This window comes from Planococcus citri, chromosome 3 (genome assembly GCF_950023065.1).
Source record: "Planococcus citri chromosome 3, ihPlaCitr1.1, whole genome shotgun sequence".
NCBI lineage: Eukaryota > Metazoa > Arthropoda > Insecta > Hemiptera > Pseudococcidae > Planococcus > Planococcus citri.
In genome coordinates this window covers 26,463,431-26,488,025 of record NC_088679.1, presented here as the reverse complement: position 1 = coordinate 26,488,025, position 24,595 = coordinate 26,463,431, and the positions used below count along the sequence as shown (strand labels likewise).

Sequence of the window (24,595 nt, the reverse complement as noted above, 5' to 3'; positions counted from 1 at the left end):
TAATAACCACTCTTACAAGCCTTTGCCTCCTTCTGGTATTCTCCAGCTTATGGCGTACTCGACTCTCGTATAGCCTTATAGCATCGGAAATTCTCGTCCTTCTTTATACAGGCACCAGGGCACCTTATAGACTATTCATTTCTTTCGCCTTCTGTGCCCTCGAACCTCGACCCTTGCCTTGGTTCTACTTCGTCGACATTCTGCTTTCTTTCTTTTTAGCACTGACTGCGTGCCATCTTGCGAAGAAATTGTTTTTCTAACTAAATTTAATCTCGCGAAGTCGCGAATGTTTTAATTTTTTAGATGGAAATTTTACATTAACTTTCAACTTACTGTTTTTTTTTTTTAAATACGAGTACCTACGTTTGCACGTAGAAAATTACACACCGTATCGGAAGACAAAATGAGAGAATTTTATCAGTCGAGTCGACTTTTTTATACTGCAAGGTGAAGTATGGGTAGGGTATATTTTACTTATCTATTTGCATAATTGGTTTGTACAGAATTTTTTCAGTTTCTTTTTTCAATCTCGTTAGGATGCTAGGTTCAGTTTTCCATATACTTGGAACAAATGGGAAGATTATGAAGGCGTAAACGTGGGTGTAAAAATTTAGCGATTTTGAAAACTGTCTGGATACAATTTGTCAACGACTTTAGATATTAATTAATTTACGAAGAAATTGTGCGAAATTTTCAAGATTTTCTGACTATATTAGAGGCACAGTTGTTCAACGTGATTTTTAAATTTTCACACGAGCATATTTCAATTCAATTCAATAATTCATTATTACGATATTTCTCACAGAAAGAAATTTTAAATAACCATGGGGATTCTACATAATTATAAAATAAATCAGGTGAAAATATTTGTAATCCTAGATGAAATTTGGAAGAAAATGAAAGCTCGAGAAATAGGAAGTTCAATGACCTCAAAAGTGACTCCTGGTAATTGAAATCTAGATCTTCAAAAGTTGTCATGCAGAGTAAAGTTTGTTTGAAACTTTTTGAAATTTTAGAAGCACTTATTGAGAAAATTTAAAATAAAAATATTTCAATCAAATTTGAAAATTCTGAAATTAAAATTTCCATTACAAAAAATTGTGATTTTTAGAATGATGCAAGACTTGGCGATAATTTTTTTAAAATTGCCTCAAAATCAGGAGAAGCACTGAGTCTTAGGAATTTTGAAACTAACGAAAAAAATGAAATTCTTTTTCTTTAAATTTTAGCATCAAACTATTAAAATTTTCGCGATACCAGTTGCTTGTGCTATATGTACCAGGAAATTTACATTTACCTAATATGAAAATTTACTCTAATTTAAAAACTAAGTTTGAAAGTTTTTCAGAATGAAATTCGACAAAAATGTTGATTCAAGTTCAAAAAGTTCGTTTTTATTGTTTTGTAATTATTTCATCAATCAAAACACATCATTTTAAAATCCTAAATTTAATGTGCATTAAATTTTTTTTTATATTCACTTCAAAAACATATTTAAAAAAAAATTGATTGAAAATGAATATTGTGACCACATCATGTAAGCCTACGGTCTTACAGGCCAATAACACATGATCTGAATTTCATTTTGATAGACACTAATGGAAAATCAACAAGGCGAGGAGAATAATATTATACTGATTATATGCAAGAAAGTTTTTGCTTTTTATTGATTGGTTGCTTTTGATTTTATTAAAAGATGATAAAAATAGCACTTCTAGTCGCTAAAACACAACACATCGATACCCATATTGCATTTTTTAAAATTTCGGACTCTAAACAGAATCAGCGCATTCTAATACCTATTCTTCAATACGCATAGCTCATTTCACAAAACTTTATATAGACCCAAACTCCTCCCTTCACTTTTCACTTTGTATTCTCTGAGACAGCTAAATTTCGATCTCAGAATCAAAACCAACCCTCTCCAAAAATTATATTTTTTTCGATAGCCATTTTGAATTTTTCAAAATTGTAAGCTAGTTACAAGTCTCCGTATGGTGCAGGGGAGGGGTCAATTTTGATTATTATGGTCAGCCCACATTTTAGAAACTGAATCAGTGCTCTCGAAAACTTGGTACATTTCAATAAACGTTGAATGCGCTGATTCAAAGTCTAAAATTAGTTTGATCCTTAAACCAAAATTGAGCCTCCCAGCCCGAATACGAGTCTTGGATCTGAAATTTTTAAAAACGCAACATGCATATCGAAATCACGATTTTTCAAGGCACCGATTCCGATTCTGAAACCTTTTTGATACCAAATTGAGCGACTTGAGGGAGGGTTTGGGGCTCAAAAGTTTCAAAAAATGCATAAGAGTATCACATCAGGTGGATATAGGTACATACAATTTTAATTTCAACTAAAAAGAGTTCTGAACATTTCTAATTCAATTAAGGTATGTAATTCATTTTATTGGTGTTGGAAAAGGAAAATGGACTTATGAAAAATCAACATATTTTGACCAAATCCAGTGAAAGACCTTCATTTTAAGTTGAAAGTTATGTACCCAGAAAAATTTTCTAGCTCCGTAGGTGCCCCTGGAAGGGAAATATGAGCCCTCAAAGAGAGGGCATTTTCGGAAAAAATCGTGGTTTTTCGCTTCGACACCTACCTAACCTGTTTTGGAAAAAATTACCTACAAGTATAGCTCCAAAATTCAGTACTTGAGATTCCGCATCGACCTAGTTGTTGCCGTCCAATCTCAGACTACTTCATAAGGTTCTACTCTGCTCTGGAAATTCGAAAATTGCTCATTTTAGGGTAAAGTCGAGCTTTGAATTTATATTTTCTTCTCGAAGTATGTAGCTTACGCCGAAACATTGAGTTACAATTCCTGGAACTAAAACTGAGAGAATATTTTGGAATACAGATACAGTGGAACCAATTTTTCAGTCATCAGTGCATATTTTCAAACATTAAAAAAATATATCCTAAAATTAATAGCCGAGTATTTTTTTCGAGTTTTTGAAATTGGCAATAATGACTGAAAAATTGACACTATTGTATTCCAAAATACTCCCCCAGTTTCAGAAATGATATCTTTCGATGATTTGGCATCGTTTACAGGTAATATTTGAGAAGAAAACATTATCCAATTTACCCAAAAATGAATGATTTGCAAATTTTCAGCCACTCAGTAAAACTTTAAAAGTGATCTTGCATTTTTATGCCAATTGTCTGGGTCGACGTAAACTCTTGAATACTTTTTGAAACTGGATCATTTTGTCCATAGGCTAACAGGCTGGATATAGGGGCTCGATCGGAGAAAACAGATTTACCTATTTGAAAATGCCTCTCTTTGAGGGTCTCTATATTCACTCCAGGGACACCTAGCAGGAGCCAGCATTTTTTCTGAGAGAATTTCAATTCAAAACGAACGTCTACAAGAACCCTTCCACATTTTAATCGATCTATCGGCTTGATAAATTGTTTTAAGGTTTGCCAGCAGCGTTTTCCACCGAGGACGACAAGTAGCGACCACAATCTAAAAATGTAAGTAATTTTCATTTTTTTTTTCAATTTTAAAAATATGTGAATTTTAGATGTATGTACAAAGGAAGAGATGCACTTTTTCATTACAAAAAATTTTCAATAAAACCGAGCTTTCTAATTTTTGTTTATAGGTGGATAAGAAGTGTATGATGTATGCTTGTTTCTATTCATTTTTTTCATAACAGGTTTCGTTTTTTGCATAAAGTAGATTTTCTTGAGATGTAAAAATTTCAAGAATTTCAATTTCTCCATCACAAAGAATTTCTTCATTTTCGATTGAAACATAACAAAAAAAGAGCTCACTGTAGGTATATTTCTGGTAAGGAATTTCATGCTCAGCAACTTTTCTTGACTTCATTTCTTTCATAGATATTCCTTGGTTTTTATAAAAATCGATTTTCTCTGATGAAAAATTTTGTATGGTGTAAATTAAATTGGAGTTTCCAGATTGTAAAAAAAATTCCATGAGAAGTTTTTAACAGAATGAACGACGATACTATAAATGAGACGATGTCCACGAATTCCACGATAGAAAAAAGTAAATAAATGACAAATAAAATGATGCGATTTCCACGATGTAAATAAGTAGAAAATGAAGTTGTTTGGCAAATTTCTAAACAAAAAGAGGGATTTTTAGACTTTCAAGACAAAAATCAATGCTTTTCGAACGTATTGGCAAAAAAAAACGAATTTTGCAAAAATTACGATCATTTGACTACTTATTTTATTAAGAAACTACTTTCCGAGGATTTTGACTAAAAAATATTACAATTTTTCGTCAACTCTTCGAAAATTGACATTCTCTGATAATTTTGATAAAAAATGGAAATTTTTTGACAATTATGACATAAACAAGATTTTTTTTCATTATAGAGGTAAAGCTATGTTTTGAGAAAATTCAAAATGAAAATACTTCAATCAAACTTGACGGTTTGAAATCGAGATTTCCTTTACAAAAAATTGTGATTTTTAGCATGATGCAAGACTTGGTAATGATTTTTAAAAATTATCTCAAAATTAGGCAAGCATCGAGTCTTTGGAATTTTCAACCCAATGAAAAAAGGATCGCATCAAAATGAAATTCTTCTTCGTTAAATTTCACCTTGCAATTTCAGTTGAATTGCTCTCGATATACTTGGAAATTTTCAACTGAAATAGAAAATTTATTCTAGATTAAAAATTAACGTTGAAAGTTTTATGCGTGCATTTTTCTAACTTATAAAATGAAATTCCACAAAATAATTTTTAAATTCAGTTTTAAAATTATGGTTTTCATTGTTTTGTAATTATCTGATCAGTCAAAAAATTATATTTTACAATTTATTTTTATCCGAGAAGCATTCTCAGATATGTACCCTCCAAATCATTGACTGCCTATAAGTATCACTATAATCGCAATACAAATCCAACAACTATATTCACCTACTGATTGTTTGCAAGAAAGTTTTTGCTTTTTGTTGTTTGGTTGCTTTTGATTTGAAAGATAGCACCTATTTTTAGTCGCTAAGACACAAAACTTCGATATCCATTATTGCATTTTTCAAAATTTCGAACCTCTAATCAGCGCATTCAAACGCCAATTCTTCAATATGCATAGATCATTTCACAACATTTCGGAGCCAGATTCCCCCCTCCTTCTCTTCTCCGAGAGTCTGAGTGGGCTAAATTTCGGTCTTCGAATGAAGTACGTAGGTTTCAGAATCAAAACCAACGCTCTCTAAAACTTAAAAACATTTTTTCCGATACCCCTTATGCATGTTTCAAAATTATTGTAGACTACAGGTCCCCGTATGGTGCGGGGGAGGGGGTCAATTTTGATTCTTGCGACCAGCCTCATTTAAGAATCTGAATCAGTGCTCTCGAAAACTTGGTACATTTCAATACACGTTGAATACGCTCATTCAGATTCTACATAAAATCAGTTTGACCCTTAAATCAAAATTTTGAGTATTCAAGTCTCAATGGGGGTCTTGGATCTAAAATTTTTTAAAACATGAAAACGCAACATGTACATAGTATTGAAATCAGGATTTTTCAAGGCACTGATTCAGATTCTGAAACCTTTTCTACGCCGAATTGAGCGACTTGGAGGAGGTCTTGGGGCTCGAGAGTTTCAAAAAGTGCATAAGAGTATCATCAGGTGTACCTTTAGCAGAAGACGCGTTCATGAGTAATGAATTGAGATTCTTTTTGGTGTGAGTAGGTAATTTATTCTAATGGTATTGATAGATGGACCGATAAAAAAAAAATCAACCGGTTTTGACCAAATCCAGAAAAGACCTTCATTTCAAGTTGAAAGTTAGGTACCCAGAAATTTTTTTAGCTCCGTAGGTGCCACTGGAGGGGAAATATGAGCTCTCAAAGAGAGGACATTTTCGAGGGGAAAAAATGGGTGATTTTTTCGTTCCGACACCTATCTAACCTGTTTTGGAAAAAATTATCTAGTTCCAAAACGCAGTATTTGAGATTCTGCATCGACCCAAGCTGCTGCCTTCAAGCTTAGATTATTCTTACAAGGGTGCCATTCTGCGTTGGATACTTGAAAATTGCTCGTTTTTGGATAAATTCGTGCTTTGAATAGGTATACGTATGTATAATATTTTCTTCTCGAAACATGAGTGGATTATGTCAAAACATCGAGTTATAATTCGCGAAACTGAGAGAATTTCTTGGAATACAGCGGAGCCAATTTTTTAGTCAGCAGTGCCAATTTCCAAACATCGAAAAAAATAGCCGAAAACTAATTGCTGGGTATTATTTTTTCAAATTGGCAATAACGATTGAAAAATTGACACCATTGTATTCCAAATTAAGTTTCAGAAATGATATCTTACGATGATTTGGCATCACTTACACGTAATACATATTCAAGATTTTTTTTTTTCAAATTTACCCAAAAATGAGTGATTTGTAAATTTTCAACCACTCAGTAAAACTCTAAAAGTAAAACAAGATATTTTTTTTTTTGAAATGTTTCTTTTCGAGAATCTCTATCTTCACTCCAGAGGCACCTAACCGTGGCCAAAATTTTTTTCGAGACTTTCAATTCAAAACGAAGGTCTCCACTGAATTTAGTTTGAATTCTTTCTCATATTTTTTTTGCGATACACTGGCTTGATCAGCTTGCATCAGAGTTTCGCCATCAACTCTTTCTTCGTGAAAGACAAAGCGACCCTATAACATCTTATCTTCTAAAAAATGTCATTTTCAAGTTCTCTTCTTTCTTTTTTGTCAATTTTAAAAAGACGCAAATTTAAAATTTACAAAGAAAGAGATGCGTAGGGTGACTCATTTAAAATTTCAAAAAAAATTTTCAATAAAACCGATCGTCTAATTTTTTCTTGTCGGTGAATGAGAAATAGCATGCTGTATGCTCATTTTTATCAATTTTTTTCAAAGCAGGCTTTGTTTCTGGCAAAAGTAGAATTTTTGAAATGTAAACATTTCGAGAGTATCAATTTTTCCATCACAAATGATCGATTCAAAGTTAAACTTTCCTATTTTCGATTACAACATTTCAAAAAAAAAAAGGGTGTGATTTAATACCACGACAAAAAAGGGTGTCAGCACGACAAGCATAGGCACTTTCACGCCAGAAAAATCATTTCCACGACTAAATTGGAAATTCCCGACAATAAAGAGCTTACCCCGACATAAAAGGTACTCCAACGACAAAATAATGTATCAAACGACGAATTAAAAAATTCACGACATTTAATTACTTTCCACTGCTATATAAGGCAATGCACGACAAAATTTTTCTATCAAAAACAGGCGTTTCACCGACAGAAATAAACGTTTCAAAATATTAAAATGATACCAAAAAAACGAAGTAGGTATGTAAAAAATTGCTCTTTATAGAAGTAATTTTTTGTTGGACTTTGATGGATGACCCCCTTCGTTTTTTGACCTCAGGTACGAAAATCGAAAGGGGGCTAAGGAGAGACAGTTTCCCCCCTCCGGTTCCGCGAAAGTAGGAAAAACTTGGGAAATTGTGAGAAATTCAAGAAAGTTGGGAAATTACAAAAATTCCAACAATATTTTAGTTTTAGTTTTCAAAAATTCAAATTTTTTACAATCATGTATTTAATTATCGTTTATTTGTCGTCAAAATCGCCGATCTATCTTCAAAATTCTCATTTTTTTGCCCAAGATTTTTCCCTCGCTTCGCTTAGGTCAATTTGGTTCTCTTCTACTGAGTCACAATTTCACTCAAATTTTTTTGAAAGAAACCCGTTGATCATTTGTTAAAATTTGTATAAAATATAAACGTAATTGAACTCATAATGTTCTGTCGTGTATGAAATTATTTTGTCGTGAATTCTACTTATCTCGTTATTAAATCGTAGTCGTTCATAAATACTTTATTGTCGGGCGTCATCTGGCGTGGAACTTCATAATTTTTCGTCGTTCATTCATCTTTTATGAACGAAAAAGTGCTTGTCGTGATGACGCCCTTTTTCGTCGTGCAAAAAATATTTCCCCCAAAAAAAACAACTTGCATATTTCTAGTAAGGAATTTCATGCTCTACAGCTTCTTTTCTCTTCATTTCTTTCATGTAGTTCTTGGTTTTTCACAAAAATTGGTTTCTTGTGACGAGAAATTTTAAAAATGTTCATTAAACTAGAGTATCAAAATTACAATTTTGAAGTAAGTAAGTTAAATATTTTTTTATCGCCAAAAAGTACATTTTTGAGAAAAATCTGGGCCCTTAGAAGAGAAACAAAAGATAAGCAAAATAGGACATGAAATTTTTCATGAACGTATTCTTGATTAGTTTCTTTTTCAAACTTTACAGAACAATTTTTTTCGACATCCTAAATAAACGTACATCGTACAACCATGTGAAAAAAAAATGTAAGATTACCAGTCCCGAATTTTGACTCAGATAAGATCCCAACAAGAAATCCATCTCACCATGCAACTCCAAACGAGAGGGAAAAATTCATCCATTTAATCAATCCACATTTCACACATCACATTTTAAATCTAATGACTACAAAATTAATAAATTCTCAACAATAACAAAGAAACCACTACTCAAAATCCTACCACAGTAAAAAAAAATAAAATAAAATAACAAGCCCAAAAAAAAACTACACTTACATACTTACATACGTACTAAAACAACACTACGAACTAATAAATGTCAAACCCTCCATCCATCAACATTTTTATCTACTCATAGAAACATAAATAATGTTAAAAAAAACAGACAAAAAAATACCGAAAAAAAAGACAGAATACTATTTAAACTTCACAGAAGCTTATTTTCTACCCATGCAGCCCAATCTGCGCACCAATAGGTAATTCACATTTTGTATTTTTCAATCACCTTTAACGCGACAATTTCCGCATAACCTAATGTCCCACCACGTAACGTTGTAACCGATCTTTTCAAACTCCCTTGTAAATGCGTATCTGCCTGCGTATGTCGTACGTATTTTCAAACAAATGGAAAAATATGAACGAACGAACGACAAAAAAAAAGAGGAAAAAATACGTTACAGTAATAAATAAAAAATTACCAAATAGTACGATAACTATCTACTCGTAATAGTATTTAGATAGATACACACGTAAAAAAATATATCGCAGGTGTAAAAAAAAAACAACAGAAAATAAATTGCGAGAAAAAAAAACCGCATACAGAGAAATCAAAATTCCTAGGACATTTGGTCACCCTTTAGGCGAGCTCTTATTTGCATAATGGCTACGTGTGCTTTGAATTGTAAATTTTCATACTCGAAACACCGCAATACTCTCTTCTGCATTCGTCCTCTTCAGTCTCCGGCTCTCTATGTTGGTTTATTAGCCATGCAAGAGGATACACCACAGGTAAGGAAGAGGGGAAGAGGTTCGAGGAACACTGAACAACCTACGTACATCGTTTTATATGTCTAGATAGGACGATGAGGACGACGAGGAATGGAGGGGAGGAAAAAATAAAGCATGATGAAATGGCCTGTGCCTCGAATCCACACCGGCGAGAAATTTAATTACGGTGAATAATTCTAAACATAGAGATAAGGTGCTGGTTTTCGCAAGATTCTACGTAAATTATACACATTTACCTTGACTGCTTGATAAACGTCGAATCCTGGATTACCGGAATCTCCTTTTTGACCTTTTTCACCGGGTCTGCCCTGCAAAAATACAAAACGTAATTTTCACATTATACCGATACGAGTTTTCCTCCTCCTGCTGCTGCTCTATCTATCTCTCTACCGAGTATCTCGTAGCATTTGTACTCGTATATTTATCGAATTGAAATTCATGACGCGGAAACCATCGCATCGTCGTCGTAGGTACAGTTATTTCTATTTTGGGAAAAAATTAATTTCAACACCCGCAACCAGCACACGTACACCAGACCTTATTAATGAAGCGATATTTATTGACCCGAGCCTCGATGAGCAGAGGTACCGTAGGTAGGGTTGAAAGTGAGAGAAAAAAACGATAAGAATGGGACAGTTCCGATCATTTAAACGATTCTACGCGATCTCCCTCGTCGGAAAAAATTATACGATGGGGGAGGTAGATTTATCATCTCGTTGGATTATAAGCTTCCCTGCACCTCTTTTTTTCAGCCACCCTTAGCTGTGTGTTGATAATCTATACGAATTCCGCGACATTATTAACGTGTCGTTTTGCCAGCGTCTAATAGCTCGTTATGCGTATTACATATTCATTTTTATATTTTAATAATTTTTTTTCCTCCGGACTACCCTTCGGCGGTTAACGGGTCGTTGACTTGGATGATTCTGTTCACCCTATCTTCACTGTATTCGAGTTGAAAAATGTCGCCCTTTCGCACATTAAAATACACAGCTTTTAATGATGGATTACAATTCAATAATCAACGTCACGTCAAGTCACGTCGTAGTTGGGTCTCCTGTATCGACGAATGACGCCCCCAAATGTCGACAGATTAACGAGTCCGTTAAATAAATCTAATCACGCTGGAACACACATTCGGCCAATACCGATAAACCCATCTATAGCGTTATCTAGCTGCAAAGGGCAGCCTTCTATACTCGAAAACATGGAACACCGACAAATTTTCCATTCGTAGGTCCATTTCGATTCGTGATATTTTTTAAAACCGTACTGGAAAATGATCCATTCACAATGCTTGAGCAAAGAGAGGGAGAAATGTTTTGAATTTTCAATTCAAAAAACGATTTCAATATTCTAGTTTAGGTTCTAAAAAAATTCCAACCACCACCTCGAAAACGTACATTTCTTAACCAGGAACATGATAACATATTACGTACATATCATTAGAATTTTGGTAATTTTTTTTTTCTAAAAATTGCTGTGTTTAAAAACAGGGTGTAGACCGACAACCGACACGAAAAAGGCGAGAATTTGACCAAGGTAGGACTGAAGCACAAAAATAGAGTAGAAATTTCAAATTTCTTCGGAAAGCACGAGAATTTCTGAAACTTGACGTCGTAGTTTCAAAGTGTCGTTATTTTTCATTTTTAGTTAATTTCCTCTATTTGGCAATGAGAATGGAAACAAAATCAGTTTAAAAACGAATTATTTTTTTATGGTTGAAGTTATACTGTCAAGTATGGTACAAAATGTGAGAAAATTTGCGATTTTAAATGAACAGAACTGTGTATCTTTTTCACAACGTGAGTGACCAACTTTTGAAATTCAATTTTTTTGGCGAATTCAACAAAATTGTTTGTTAAATTGTAAAAAAGATTCCGAATTCATCCAAAATTCTGAATTTTTTCCCTGGTTAAATCTCATCAATTTTTTTACCATCATGGTACAAAGTATAAGAAAATACAGAAAAAACATTTCAAATTATAACTTTTCTTTCGTCCTGAGCCACTTGACTTTTTTAAAAAAATTTTGAAAAGGTACCTATTGATTATAGTAAGGAAAAAAAATTGAAATTTTGCAGATCTTTGCATCGAATTTTTTCAATTTTAAAATACAACATAGTCCAAAAATCATAAAAATGTCTCGATTCTGGATTTTAATGAAATGTACGAACTTTGTTAGAGGGGTTTTTGAAGAAAATGAAGAAAAAGGGGGGAGGGGTGAATCTTGAAATCATACGTATCTTTATGGAGAAACATCTCCAAGAAAGCTCCTATATTTTAAAAATCCAAGGACATCTTGAAGACTTGATTTTTTTAGGGGGGAGGGGGTAATTATGGGGGAAGGAAATTTCATTTTGGAGGTACGAAAAAAGCACGAATTGGACACACCCTGAAAAAGTAATTTTTACAAGTTTTCAGGATCCCATCAGCCTACGTTTTTTGACCTCCTATAATTTCAATAATGTAACATAATTTCACCCAAAGTACATACAACTGGTGACTCCAAGTGGAGGGTCAATAGTTCAAATTCGAGATAATTTTGAGTAAGAAATCTACAAATAGGTTTTCTCAACTCATGATTTCAAATTCTAGATACTTATCACTATTCAAACCAAGATTCAACTAGAAAACGAATATGAAAGCCTGAAATCCAAAATTTATGTTGAAGTGTGTTGAAACAAATGAGACAATTCAAAACGAAAAGTTCTTTAAATTCTCACTCTATTTATTCGTGGGTGAAAATATCATTATGAAATTCAATTAGGTATCGTACATATTCAGAAGTCAAAAAAATGAATTTTGATTTTCATACTTTCATCTCCGGTCTCCCGATGAATTTGGATTGAATTGGGATAAAATTTGAAATCAAGAGAAAGGTATAGTATTGACTTGACTCGTAACAATAATTAATTATCAATTCTGTGTAGGCTTGAATGGTCAAAATATAGAATATGGTCAAAATTATTTACAGTAAGATATTTTTTCAGTTTATTTTGTTAATAACCTTAGCTTTATTCATTTGGAAAAAAATGATAACACATTTATTCAGTAAAAACCATAAAAAATGACTAATAAAACTACACATTGCATTTAATTATCAGCTCACAAAAAAAATTCACCATTTCCGGCTGTTTTGGAGTCTCCAGAGTTAAAAACTTTCAGAAGAAATTGAAATTAATTGGGCAGCTCAAAATCAGGTTGTAGCTTATTCTCGATTTTTCAACAAATTCATCAAGATTTGGGCTGATTTCCAGTCGGACACCTCGAGTGTGTTTTTTTGATCCGCATATTTATTAGGTTTTTAAAAAATCAAAAACTTTCCGTTCGTAGGAAAATGACTGAAAATAGCTTCATCTTGTCTAAAACCAACTCCTTGAATCCGGATTAAAAACTAGGTACCAGTAATTTGCCAAAAAATATAAGAAATTTACCAAAAATTAGCAGTAATTCACGTGAACAACTCAGATTTTTCCAGATTGCAAAAAGAACTCTAGTACCGGAACCGGGTTGCAGCTCATTCCCCCCTCGCAAAAATTACTGTGGAGGATTAGCTTCGAGTCCACGGTAGATATGTACTTCATTAGTTTTATTATTACAGATAATATTAGAATTTAACCCATTTCAAATAATTTTGAAGCCTCCAGAACAACTTTCGATTTCTCCAGAATTTTTGGAATTTCCTTCAGAAAGCACAGAAACTGATTTGAGCGGCTATAAGTTGAGTTGTGGCTCATCCTCGAGCTGTTCAGGGGAGAAATTTTACATTTTTAATATTTTTTTTCAAATATTCGTGGTTAATCAGTTGGATCTTTCGCACAAATCAGGTAAGTTATGTTTTCTTATAATCAATCTTTTAGAATTTATAATTTACTACGCTCATTACAAATTCATAGTAATCACCAGAGTTGTTTCTCCAGTTCGCCAAAAAGGCAATAAATTTGTAGAAAATTTATCAAAGTTATCATCAACACAAAGCAACAAAAAAATCAAACTGTGAGGAAGGAATCACGCTGGAGGCTCCAGAATGACTTGATAAGGTGATTTCAGACAAGACACAAGTCATTCGTGTTTCAATAGGTAATTTCCCATTGAACAAAAAACTTTTGTTTTTTGAAGTTTTTCTCTAAGTAATAAGGAAGTAGGTTCCACTAAAGACGCAAATTAATTTCCACGCCTTCCGCAGAAATTTAAAATTTTTTTGGAGAAATCTAAAACTGCGAAGCTCCAGAATGGCTGAAAATAACGCAGATTTGAATCGGGATGGTTATTATTACTCGTAGGACTGATTTTCGTCATTCTTTCAGGATGAATAATTTATTTAATGCATAAATCGCTGAAAATAGCCAATTTTGAATTTAAAAAAAAATTCGCCAAAAGTCGAAAAATCAGTTTGGGCCGCTGAAACTTTGGTTGCGGGGGATTTTAGACCAGGCAAGGTATTTTCAAAAAGCAAACGCAATTTTCCTGATAAGGAAGTCATATGGAATGAAAGAGTAAAAAATGGTAGAGCCACGGCTCTACACACCGGAATCGAGTTGTAGATTCAGGATAGATGTATTTTTTTTCAAGTCGCGAATACTCGACAATCCCAATGATGAATCATAGTAACGCACACACTTGACCCTAATACTGAAAGCAATAGTGCAGATAGGTGATGTCAATGGTCTGCAAAAATACCTACTTCAACAGTAGTTTACTGTTAAGACTCTAAATTCACCGAAAACCGAAAAGGTGTTTCGAGCAATGAGGAGGGGGGGGGGGGTTATTCGCGAAAATTGCGAACAAATCAGTTTCCTCTTATAAATATTCCCCCTCCTTGCTCTTTCGCGAAAAGGTCCGAGTCAAGTTCCGAATAATGTATTTCAAAGAAAAATTCATAATTCTCCCTCTTTTTGAAGAACGTGACCGAAACAGGGAGGAAATTTTAAAAACCGTATAGGTAGGTTATAGGTATTTTAAATTATCCGATAATCAGCGTGTTTCAAATTTTTAATTAAAAAAACAATAATTTCAACATTCTTGTATAAAATCAAAGCACAGACATGACCAGGGTGTCTACCAAAATTTAATTCTCAAAAATAGCGACTTTTCGCGACTTTTAGCGACTTTTTTCGCGACTTTTAGCGACTTTTTTTCAGTTAAAAGTACCCCCCCCCCCCCAAAAAAAATTTCCAACGTAAAAATCTTTTTTTTAACAGTTCCCACACCCAATTTTTCAACAAAAAAATGGGATTTTTCATGTAACATGAAAAAAATTTATGAAGAACCTTTTTTAGTTTCCATGTGACATAAATAGTCATCCAAATTTTCGAGCTTTTCTTTTTCCTTTTCCATCTACTTAACTTTCTTCAGTTCTAAAATTTCAATTTCTTCGATTGTTCTTTTTCTAGTCATTTCAACCACTAATTTTTCTTTTTGTTTAAGCGAGAAGTTCATTCTTTCACTTCAAAACTTTGAAAGTTGAATGATACTTTTTTCAGAAATTTCGATGTGTAAAAAGAAAAGAAAACAAGCCCGAGCGAAGCGAGGGCAAAAGCTTTTGAAAATTTGACTTTTGAAAAGTAAAAAAACACGTTTTTCTTCCATCACGGGCCCTTTCTTTATTGTCGGACTCTCCAGAATGAGCGAGTCCTAGGTAACTCTCGACGGTCCTGCTCCTCCAGCAATCTAACAATAATTTCCAAAATATTACAATAGGTACATATTTCTAAAAATACACCTACATGGCCCGTACGAACCGAGCCAACTGAGGGCAAAAGCACTGGTAACACGAAAATTCACAATTCTCCAGAAGTGAAAAAATATCATTTTTAATGTGAGAAGTCAATTTTTCTATCATCAAGACTCAACGTTTGGTTAAAGAAAACGAAATAATATGCCCGAGCGAAGCGAGGGCGAAAGCTTTTGAAATTTTGAATTTTTATGATTATTTAAAATGATAATTTGGCAGTAGCATTAACATTGAATAATAATACGAAAAGTTTTTAAAATTTGAAGTTTGGACAATTTATAGCGACTTTTTGGTATTTTTAGCGAAAATCGCGACCTTTTAGCGACTTTAGCGCCCTATTTTCAAAATCGCGACTTTTCGCGACTTTTAACGCTATAGCGACCTGGTAGACACCCTGATGACGTAATTACCTACCTCTGTAGGTACATACTAAAAAAACCTCAAAAATCAGTGTTTTTTTTCACAAAAAATGAATGGTAAATTTTTTTTTGAAAAAGTAGTATTGTTCTGGTTCAGAGGAAAGTTTTACAAGTAGGTATTCAAAGGATTCCAAGGATTGACCCCTGCAGGTATACCTAAAATGTAAAAAAATTACATTCAGTAAACAGAAAAGGCGTTTAAAAGCGAGTACCATATTAATTTGTTGCAGTTGTTGCGATTTCTCATGAGAATTTCTGTATCGTAAACAATTTCGAAGTACCTAGCCCTACTACTGGGTGTCCAAGAATAAGAAATTTTGATTTTACGTATCAAAAAGAAAAGAAAATTCTCCGCTTAAAAATTAAATAATCATTGGAAAAATGGACGCGTTTGAGTGATTGTTTAAATGAAACACCAGAGAAGCTTTTATTTTGCATTGAAACAATAACTCAAACTCATATTTTTTCGATTGTTATTCAATTTTACAGTTTCGATTCTGAGGAAATTTTTTTCTCATTTTGGCATTTTAAAACATACTTACTAAAACTCCTCATTTTTGGATACTCAATAATTAGGTAGGCACTGATAATAATAAAACTTGCGACATTTCTGGTTTTGAAAGGCTGGGTCTAAAACCTTGTGAGCTCAGGGCCCGGAAACCGCGAGACATTCTACGTTTCCGATGAATTGATGCCCTCTGGGTACCACAAGATGAAATATCAAATTGATCGAAATTATGATTCGTGGTTTTTTTTTAGAGATAGGGGAGGAAGAAGGAGGAGGAGAAGGAGAGTTTCATAGAAGCTGAATCCAATTTTAACGTAGAGAGGTTGAAAATTTAAATTTCCGGCATATTCGAGTGAAGTCCTGTATTTTCGAACTTCCTGATTTCAAATTTTGTCTTATAGTTTCAACCGAAATGCAACTGGTGAACCTAAAGTGGAGGGTCTACAGCTGAAATCCGAAATATTTCTGAGTGAGAAATCTAAACCTAAGCTTTTTTACCGATCGATTTAAAATTTCAACTTAATTTGGCCTGAAATTCAACTGGAGACCGAAAACGAAGGCTTAAAATTCAAAATTCACGTTCACAAAAAATCGATTCAGAAATCAAAAACAGAGAGTTTTGATTTTTAAACTTTCATCTTGGGTCTTCTACTGAATTTCGGATTCAATTGAAATAAAATTTGAAATCAACAGGTATTTAGAAACATTTATATGTACCTACCTTATTCGAAAATATTGAGAAATTCAGTTTTTCTTTATTATAAACCAAGCGATCAGGAAATCCGCTGATTGCAAGATAGTTTTTGCGTTTTTTTTTTTGTACATACTTATAGATGTGATATTATCGATATTGTCAAAATATCGACTGTTCCATATCATACGAATTCAATTAAATCAAAATATTACGATTTGTTCCAAAGAAACTAATGCGAATTTCAAATTGCAAATTTTTCTTGGGGAAAATTTTTGTCTGGACATAAATTAAAAGAATGAAATTTCCTATCGAATTAGTACAATTTTTTTTCAATTTTGTACAGAAATAACAATTTAAAAGGGGATAAAATTCTGAACATTTTGGTTTATTAAAATATGTGCCTATGTGATGTTCACGCAAAATTTTGCGTAATCAAATTTAAAACATACCAAAAAATCTAACCATAAAAATAACGTGAAAAGAAAATCGCCATCGTACGAAATTGTAAAAAATTGTACCAATCGATAGAAAATTCAATCTTTTTTAATTTATGTTCAGACAAAAATTTTTCCTAGCCCCTTCAAATTTCCAAAAAAAATATGTGAACGGTTAAAAAAAAATTAAAAATCAAAAATTTTGATACAATCTGCGTTTACACCTAATACCCCATTTCTAGAGACGAAACAGTATAGAGGATATTATTGAAATGGTGAAGGAGGGGGAGGGGGTCTACTGAAAATTTGCCAACTGATATGGGGTAAAATGTCAATTTTACCGATTGATATATTTTTCATAATGGTAATACGACTCATAAAAATTTTCATTTTCTGTTTTGGATTTTTGAGGACCTAAAATATGAATTTTTTCATTTTAAAACAAGAAGCGAATTGGCCCGAGCGAAGAAATGGCGAACATTTTTGAAAATTTGATCACCAGAGACCTAAAAACAATGTTTTTTTTTTATGAAGTTGAGGACGCAAACTATTGAAAATTTTGTATTTTGAGAGAAGAGAACTGAAAACGATGTTTTTTTACGCAAAGGGTTTATTTTTTGGCTTTTATAATTTTATAATTTGGAAATTTTTTTAGGGTGTTAATTTTTAAAAAGAAAAGAGAACAAGACCAAGTGAGAGCGAAAGCTGTTGAAAATTTGTATTTCGAGAGGCATAAAACGATTCTTTTTATGCGAGAAGTTATTTTTTCACTTCAAAATTTTCACAGTTGAATTCCTATTTGTTCACTAATAGTAACTTTAAACAAGCTATCAGCTATTCGCTGATTACAAGACAGTTTTTGCATCTGCTTTCACTTTATTGGTGGATTGATTCGTTGGTTGCTAAACTTGATTTTAATATTTCCATTCCAAGCACGCACTTTTGTTTTGTTGCTTTCTGTAAAATTCTTTGAAAAATTGTTCATTATTTTTATGATACATAGAAGTATCAAACAATCGAAAAATTGTTTGTTTGGTTTCTAAAAAAACATGTTTTTTTCTTCATCACAGGCCTTTCTTTTGCTGGGACCTCCCGAAAATGCGGGCCAGGGGCAAACTGCTTTCATTCTTTGACCCCCCCCCCTCTCGACAGCCCTAAATTTACCTCGTCAAAACGTAAACAGGTATTTTCGCAATTGAGAAACAATTCTCGTCGCAAAAATCCCAGGTTTTTCGCGACACCTGACATTCTGCACTCTACTCTAATTTCAGACACGTCTCTATTATGTAATCTACACACAAACGCCAGACCTTCAAAGGCCACCGTCCGCAAACCTCTCCACAGAATGGTTTTTCAAACACCGCAGATTATTTCACACCCTTTACTACATAGAATATCTACTCTCGTTAAAAACCAACCGCACCTCGTCGCCACTTTGTTTTGCGAATAAACCGCGTTAAAGACATCGAATTAATTTTCCACTGACACTTTTGCTTTTTCGGCTCTTCGTCTGGCTGGGTATGCCATCGCCATATGCCGACATAAATTCGTTACTGTCTGGACGTCGTCGTCGGTCGTCGGTCGACGACAAAACATCGTGTTACCCAATACACAGATTTTGGCCTGTACTACAGCACGAGCACAGCTACGTACCTTGGCAGTTTCACTAATTTACAGGTTTCGATATAATCGTAAATTTCGGTCTATTTTAAAGGCGGTGTCGTGTGCTGGATTTTTATAGGACCACGCGTACCTTTTATAAACAACGACCGAGAGGCGAGACAACGTATAGTATACCAACAACAGCGAATTGCTTTCTTTCTCCTCTTTTTTTTCTCTTCTTCTTCTTTCAATTTTAGTCTTCTTATAGTTTTACTATATAACGTACGAGTATCGCTTTATCCCTTATGAGAATCTACGTCGCGTCGTAAAAATAACTAATACACATATATCTAGCGAAGAGAACATTATATAAAATGTGTATCGTGTACACGCGATATTATTTCTTACCTGATCTCCTTTCGGTCCGTCTAGCCCAATTGGTCCCTGAAAATTGAAAAATACAACGTTATATACAAACGCGCTACCCAATTTGAAAAATCGTACGAAAAAATCAGTATTTATGAAGGAATACGCGTCAAATATTAGTATCGATGTGATTCTATGAAAGCTGCTCAGGCGGACTTATTTTTGTGAAAACCTTCATTCAGAAGGCTCCATTTAGTCCGACACTCGACAATTTGAATAATCCCCCCCCCCCCACCAACCCTCTGAGACAACAGATGACATCCCAATTGCGAAGGAACATTTCAAAGTGAACTTGCCAAAAAAATTGGCCCTGCTAACAAAATGGCGGCCATTTTGATTGACAAGTCAGACGACATTTTTCGAACTGTACAAAGCTAGATCGATAGAGCATGCAAAAATTCATCATCAGCCAAAATTTCAAGTGCTAAGAAGAATTTTTCGATTTTTGGTAAATTTTTGAAAATCAAATTCAAGCCAAAAAGTGAGAAAAAAATCAAAATTTTACCAAATTGATCTAGAAAGCTGAAATTTGAGATATACCTTATTTTTGACCTGCCAAATCGATTAGAAATGGCTTCAAACAGTTTTGAGCAGTTCTGGAGCCTCCAGCAAATTTTTGAAACTTGAAATGTGATCAAGTGAAGCTGGAAATGCTACGAGTAAATTCAAGCTGCACTCCAACTTAAACACGTTGTCAAGTCGATTGCTGGCGAGTTCAAGCCATTTTGGAGTCTCCAGCAATTTTTAGGAAATTACTGGAGCCTCCAGTAGATATTGAAATTAGTTTGCAGAGTAAATTTCGACTTTCTAACCACATTTGATGAAATTCTGTGAAAATTTCAAATTTGAAAAACCTACTGGAGGCTCCAGAAATTTTCAAGAAGCCGCTGGAAGCTCCAAAATTATTTGAACCCACCTGCAGTCGACTAAATAGCGTTATGAAATTGTAGTGCAGAGTGAATTTTTGATTTCCAACTATGTTTGTAAAATTTCATGGACATTTCGAGCATTGAAAAATCTGCTGGAGGCTCCAGTAATTTTTAAAAAGCAGCTGGAGGCTCCAAAACGACTTGAAATTTACCTACAGTCGACTTCACAGCGAATTGAAATTAGTTTACAGAATGAATTTCGAATTTCCAACCGCATTTGATGAAATGTTGCGAAAATTTCAAGTTTCAAAAATCTACTGAAGGCTCCAAGGATTTTTAAAAAGTCGCTGGAGACTCCAACGACTTAAACTCGCCAGCAGTCGACTTAATAGCGTGTTGACGAAATTGTAGTGCAGAGTGAATTTTTGTTTCCAGCTCTGTTTGGTAAAATTTTATGGAAATTTCGAACATTGAAAAATCCACTGGAGGCTCCAGTAATTTCCAAAAGACCATGAGAGTCTCCAAAACGACTTAAAATATGCCTGCGGTCGACTTCATAGCGTATTGAAATGAGTTTACAGAGTGAATTTCAGATTTCAAACCGCCATTGATGAAATATTGCGGAAATTTCCAGTTTCGAAAATCTACCGGAGGTTCCAAAATTTTTTAAAAAGTCGCTGGAGACTCCAATGGCTTGAACTCGCCAGCAGTCGACTCAATAGAGTGTAGACGAAATTGTAGTGCAGAGTTAGTGGAAATTTAAATTTTCAAAAATCAGCTGGAGACTTCAAGAATTTTTAAAAAGTTGCTGGAGGCTCCAAAATGACTCAAACTCGCCAGCAGTCGACTTAATAGTGTGATTCAAGTTGGAGTGCAGCGTGAACTTCGAATTTCCAACTTCGTGTGATAAAATTTTGTGAAAATTTCAAGTTTCAAAAATCTGCTGGAGGCTCCAAAACTGCTCAAAACGGTTTGATACAGTTCCCAATCGACTTGGCAAGTCGACAGTAGGGTATATCTCAAATTTCGACTTTCTAGGTCAATTTGCTAGAATGTTAATTTTTTCCCTCATTTTTGGCTTACATTTTAATTTCAAAAATTCATCCAAAATCAAAAAATACACTTAAGCATTTGTAATTTTGGCTGGTGATAAATTTTTGCATGCTCTTTCGACCTAAAAAAAATTTCGTGCAAGTCTTACGTTGGAAAGCAAAAAATTGCAATTTCAGCTGACCTGTCAATCAAAATGGCCGCCATTTTGTTAATAGGACTACCTTTTTGTTTTGGAAAGTTTCCTTTAAAATGTTCCTCGGACTAATTGGTATGCATTATGCAAGTATATTTTTTTTTCAATTTAAAATGAAAAAATAAAAAACGTGTATTCCTTCATAATTATTATTTTAAAAATGTTAAAGAAAGCTGGGATTAACTGAGACATCAAACGTTAGAAATATCAACTTCAACAGTAATATCGACGCAGAAAATTATGAGGAGTGAAATCATAAATTATTTCTCAAAGTCCGGCCACATACTGAATTTGATTGAATTTGAAATGAAAAAAAGGCAAGTAAAAATTAGAATCAATAATTGAGGGTCAAAATTGTAACCTCAGAGTAACAATAAAGAATAATCAAAATTGCCTCAAATCGTCACAAACAAATTCAAGTTTACATAATTAGATTCACTGACCCCAAATTCTACTCCTCGTTGAATTTCTGCAGGTTACAGAGTTAATAATATTTTACTATTATCGACAAACAATTAGTAAAAGCACAAGCTGAAAATTATTCTCTAGCAAAACACATCCAGCAGTGCAGTCCAAGCGAATAAAATAATTCAATCTTTCATTCTCCCCCACCCCACACCGATCTCTTCAACAATTCCACATCCCACCGCAGCAGCAATAGTGCAATAACAGCGGGAAAAAAATCATATCTTCAGGGCAACCCCTTCTTCTTTCACACTTCCATAAACTTATCAATGAACTAAAACTAATCGTAAAATGAAAAAAAAAGAAGCATTTCAAAGCGGAAAATGTTCACAATGCCAAAACTTTCAAGAAAGCGGTTACGAAGTTAGGCTAAATTTATTGAACGTGGCAAAAACGATAGAAAATATATTTTTTTTCGCCGGTGCCGGTGATTTCGCCACAAATGTTCGTAATAAAGCAGAAGGAAATGTTTTGAGTTTCAACTTTATAAACCACGTTTTCTCAAAACCAAGCACAAGCTCGAAAGTTATGGAAATATTCGAATTTAGCCTTTTCCGCAGGTAAATAAGTATAGGAATTGTGTTTTGTATTTTACTCGTCATAGTGTCGACGTATTTCTCAACTTTTTGACGATATATAATAATGAACAGCGAAAGCTGCGACCAAGTTTATAGCTATACCTATCTCTTTCTTCTCTTAGGTACCTACCTACCTACCACATTTCCTCACTGACAAAAACTCAATCTGCGCGGAAATTTATGCTATCTTCGAATTAATTAGTACACTACTTTCGAGAAGTTTTTAATAATACCGAAGAATGAATGAAAGGATGAAGATGAAGCGTACATCTATACGATTGCTGGGACAACTCGGCAGAAATATAATTTCTTCAATAGGGTATTTATAAACAACTCGAACGACATCTTTTCAAAATCATTGCATATTAATTGTCGAACTGAACGGGTATTTTCCATTAAGGTGGTTTATCGCTGAATTGCAGGCTCAAATTGAAAGAATATTTTGCTGGCGTGTTTTTTTTTTTGCCAAGTTAGACATTGAGAAGTTATAGTACCATAAGATCAAATTAGGAGATATCCCAACTGGCAGAAATTTTTTTAAACAGGACAAAAAGGAATCAAAGGAGAACCTCAAAATACACCACCAGCCAAAATTTCAGGAGCTTAAGTGAATTTTCAGATTTTTGGAAAATTTTTGAACATTAAATTTGACTCAAAAATGGGAAAAAAATAAAATTTTACCAAACTAACGTAAAAAACTAAAATTGATATTTGGCCTATTTTCGACCCCCGAATCGATTGGAAACGGTTTCGAACTGTTTTAAGCAATTTTGAAGCCTCCGGCAGATTTTTAGAAGTCGAAATTTCCACCAAAAAATTTTCTAATGGAAGTGAAAAGCTAACATTCATTTTACATCCAAATTTCGAAATTTGGAAGTGGTTTTAATTCTACAGTCGTTCTGGAGCATATGACCATTTTTTGGAAATTCGTGTTTCAAGGAAAACATCGTAAAAGCTGTCGAAATCAACTTCAAAACCAATAAACACGTTCAATGCATGTCAATGACCTTTTTGACTAATTACACGTCAATTTTCTAAAATGGGCTCTATCTCCTGTAAAGGAGCGCGACTACGACGACGACGACGACCGGTTTAGAACTTTTTTTTTCAAATTCTCAATTATGAGATTTTAGCCAGTAATGGCAAAACGATTGAAACAAAAATGAAAAACGTTTAAAAAACGCAACGCAAACCGAAACGAAATATGAAATATGAGAAAAACGAAACGTTTTAGAAACAGAGTTTGGAAAACGTGGTTTCCAGAACGCTATTTTTTTTGTTTTCCTTTCTTTTCGTTATTCACTTTTTCATCGAAGTCGAACTCATTGCCAGTTGCTATGCCATCATCTAAAAGCTAAAAAGCAAACCAAAACGTAATCTACATATGTACATAACGCCATTTTGCTTGTAAAACGCAATGATGACTTTAAAGAAGACTAAATGAATGTGAATCATAATAATGATTGATGATAATATCATGAATTTTTCATTTTTTGAACTCAATTTTATTCATCATTTTTATTTCTGTTGTTGGTGCTCTATAACCATATACCTAATAATTCATCAGAAGTAATCAGAAGAAGTTTAAATTCCAAATATACTTAGACAAAAAATTCGCTAGGTACAAAAGTAAGTAAGTTTATTTCATGATCCAATCGTTTGCAAATGGCTCAATCTTAATGCCCTTTTGAAGAAACTAAAACACACGAAATTTTTTTAAAATACACAATGATATGTTCAATAGTAAATTTTCAATAATCCAAACTATAGGAATATGATTTCCCTCTCGCAAATCATCAATAACCAAGTAGCAAATATCCTCATCTACCACAACCACTTTAATTTAGGGTCAAATTTTGACAAATATTCGCACTAATTTGGAGTTGTGGAACGCTTGAACTTCAGCATCATTGGAAACGACAAATTTCATGGTGAATCATGACTCATGAGTACCGAGTTATAGGTTTCCAGACATCTTCTGGAATCCGTTTTCCCGAATGGACTTTGGGAACGATCAGGAAACCCATCAATGGTCTTGGTTCACTTATAGGGATACGCATGCAACCAATGTTACCTCACGATATGGTGACAGTAGGTACATATATCGATCAGACCACAGGGGCATGAGATACATACAAGAACCTGGATTTTTTCCAAAACTCATTTTATCAGGATCCTTTCAGAAAATTTACAAAATTCACTAACAAACGACTTCAATTTTATGTTCACTTCGTGTAAATGAAAAATACGAGTATATCCGAATCAATTTTTGAAGCATTCGTCAAGG

General features: G+C 33.7%; 1 protein-coding gene across 9 annotated transcripts in view; it reads right to left on the bottom strand.

The window, feature by feature from the left end:
* LOC135841990 (collagen alpha chain CG42342) overlaps positions 1 to 24,595 on the bottom strand; it is a 434,760-nt gene that overhangs the window by 22,096 nt on the left and 388,069 nt on the right. For 6 of the 9 annotated variants that reach the window (XM_065359244.1, XM_065359245.1, XM_065359247.1 and 3 more), the window contains 3 exons: positions 19,133 to 19,168; positions 9,568 to 9,639; positions 8,829 to 8,918 (listed from right to left, as the gene is read on the bottom strand). In XM_065359244.1, the coding sequence (XP_065215316.1) occupies positions 8,829 to 8,918; positions 9,568 to 9,639; positions 19,133 to 19,168 (198 nt within the window). The remainder of the gene's footprint in view (positions 1 to 8,828; positions 8,919 to 9,567; positions 9,640 to 19,132; positions 19,169 to 24,595) is intronic. The other 3 variants (XM_065359249.1, XM_065359250.1, XM_065359251.1) reach the window with 1 other exon arrangement.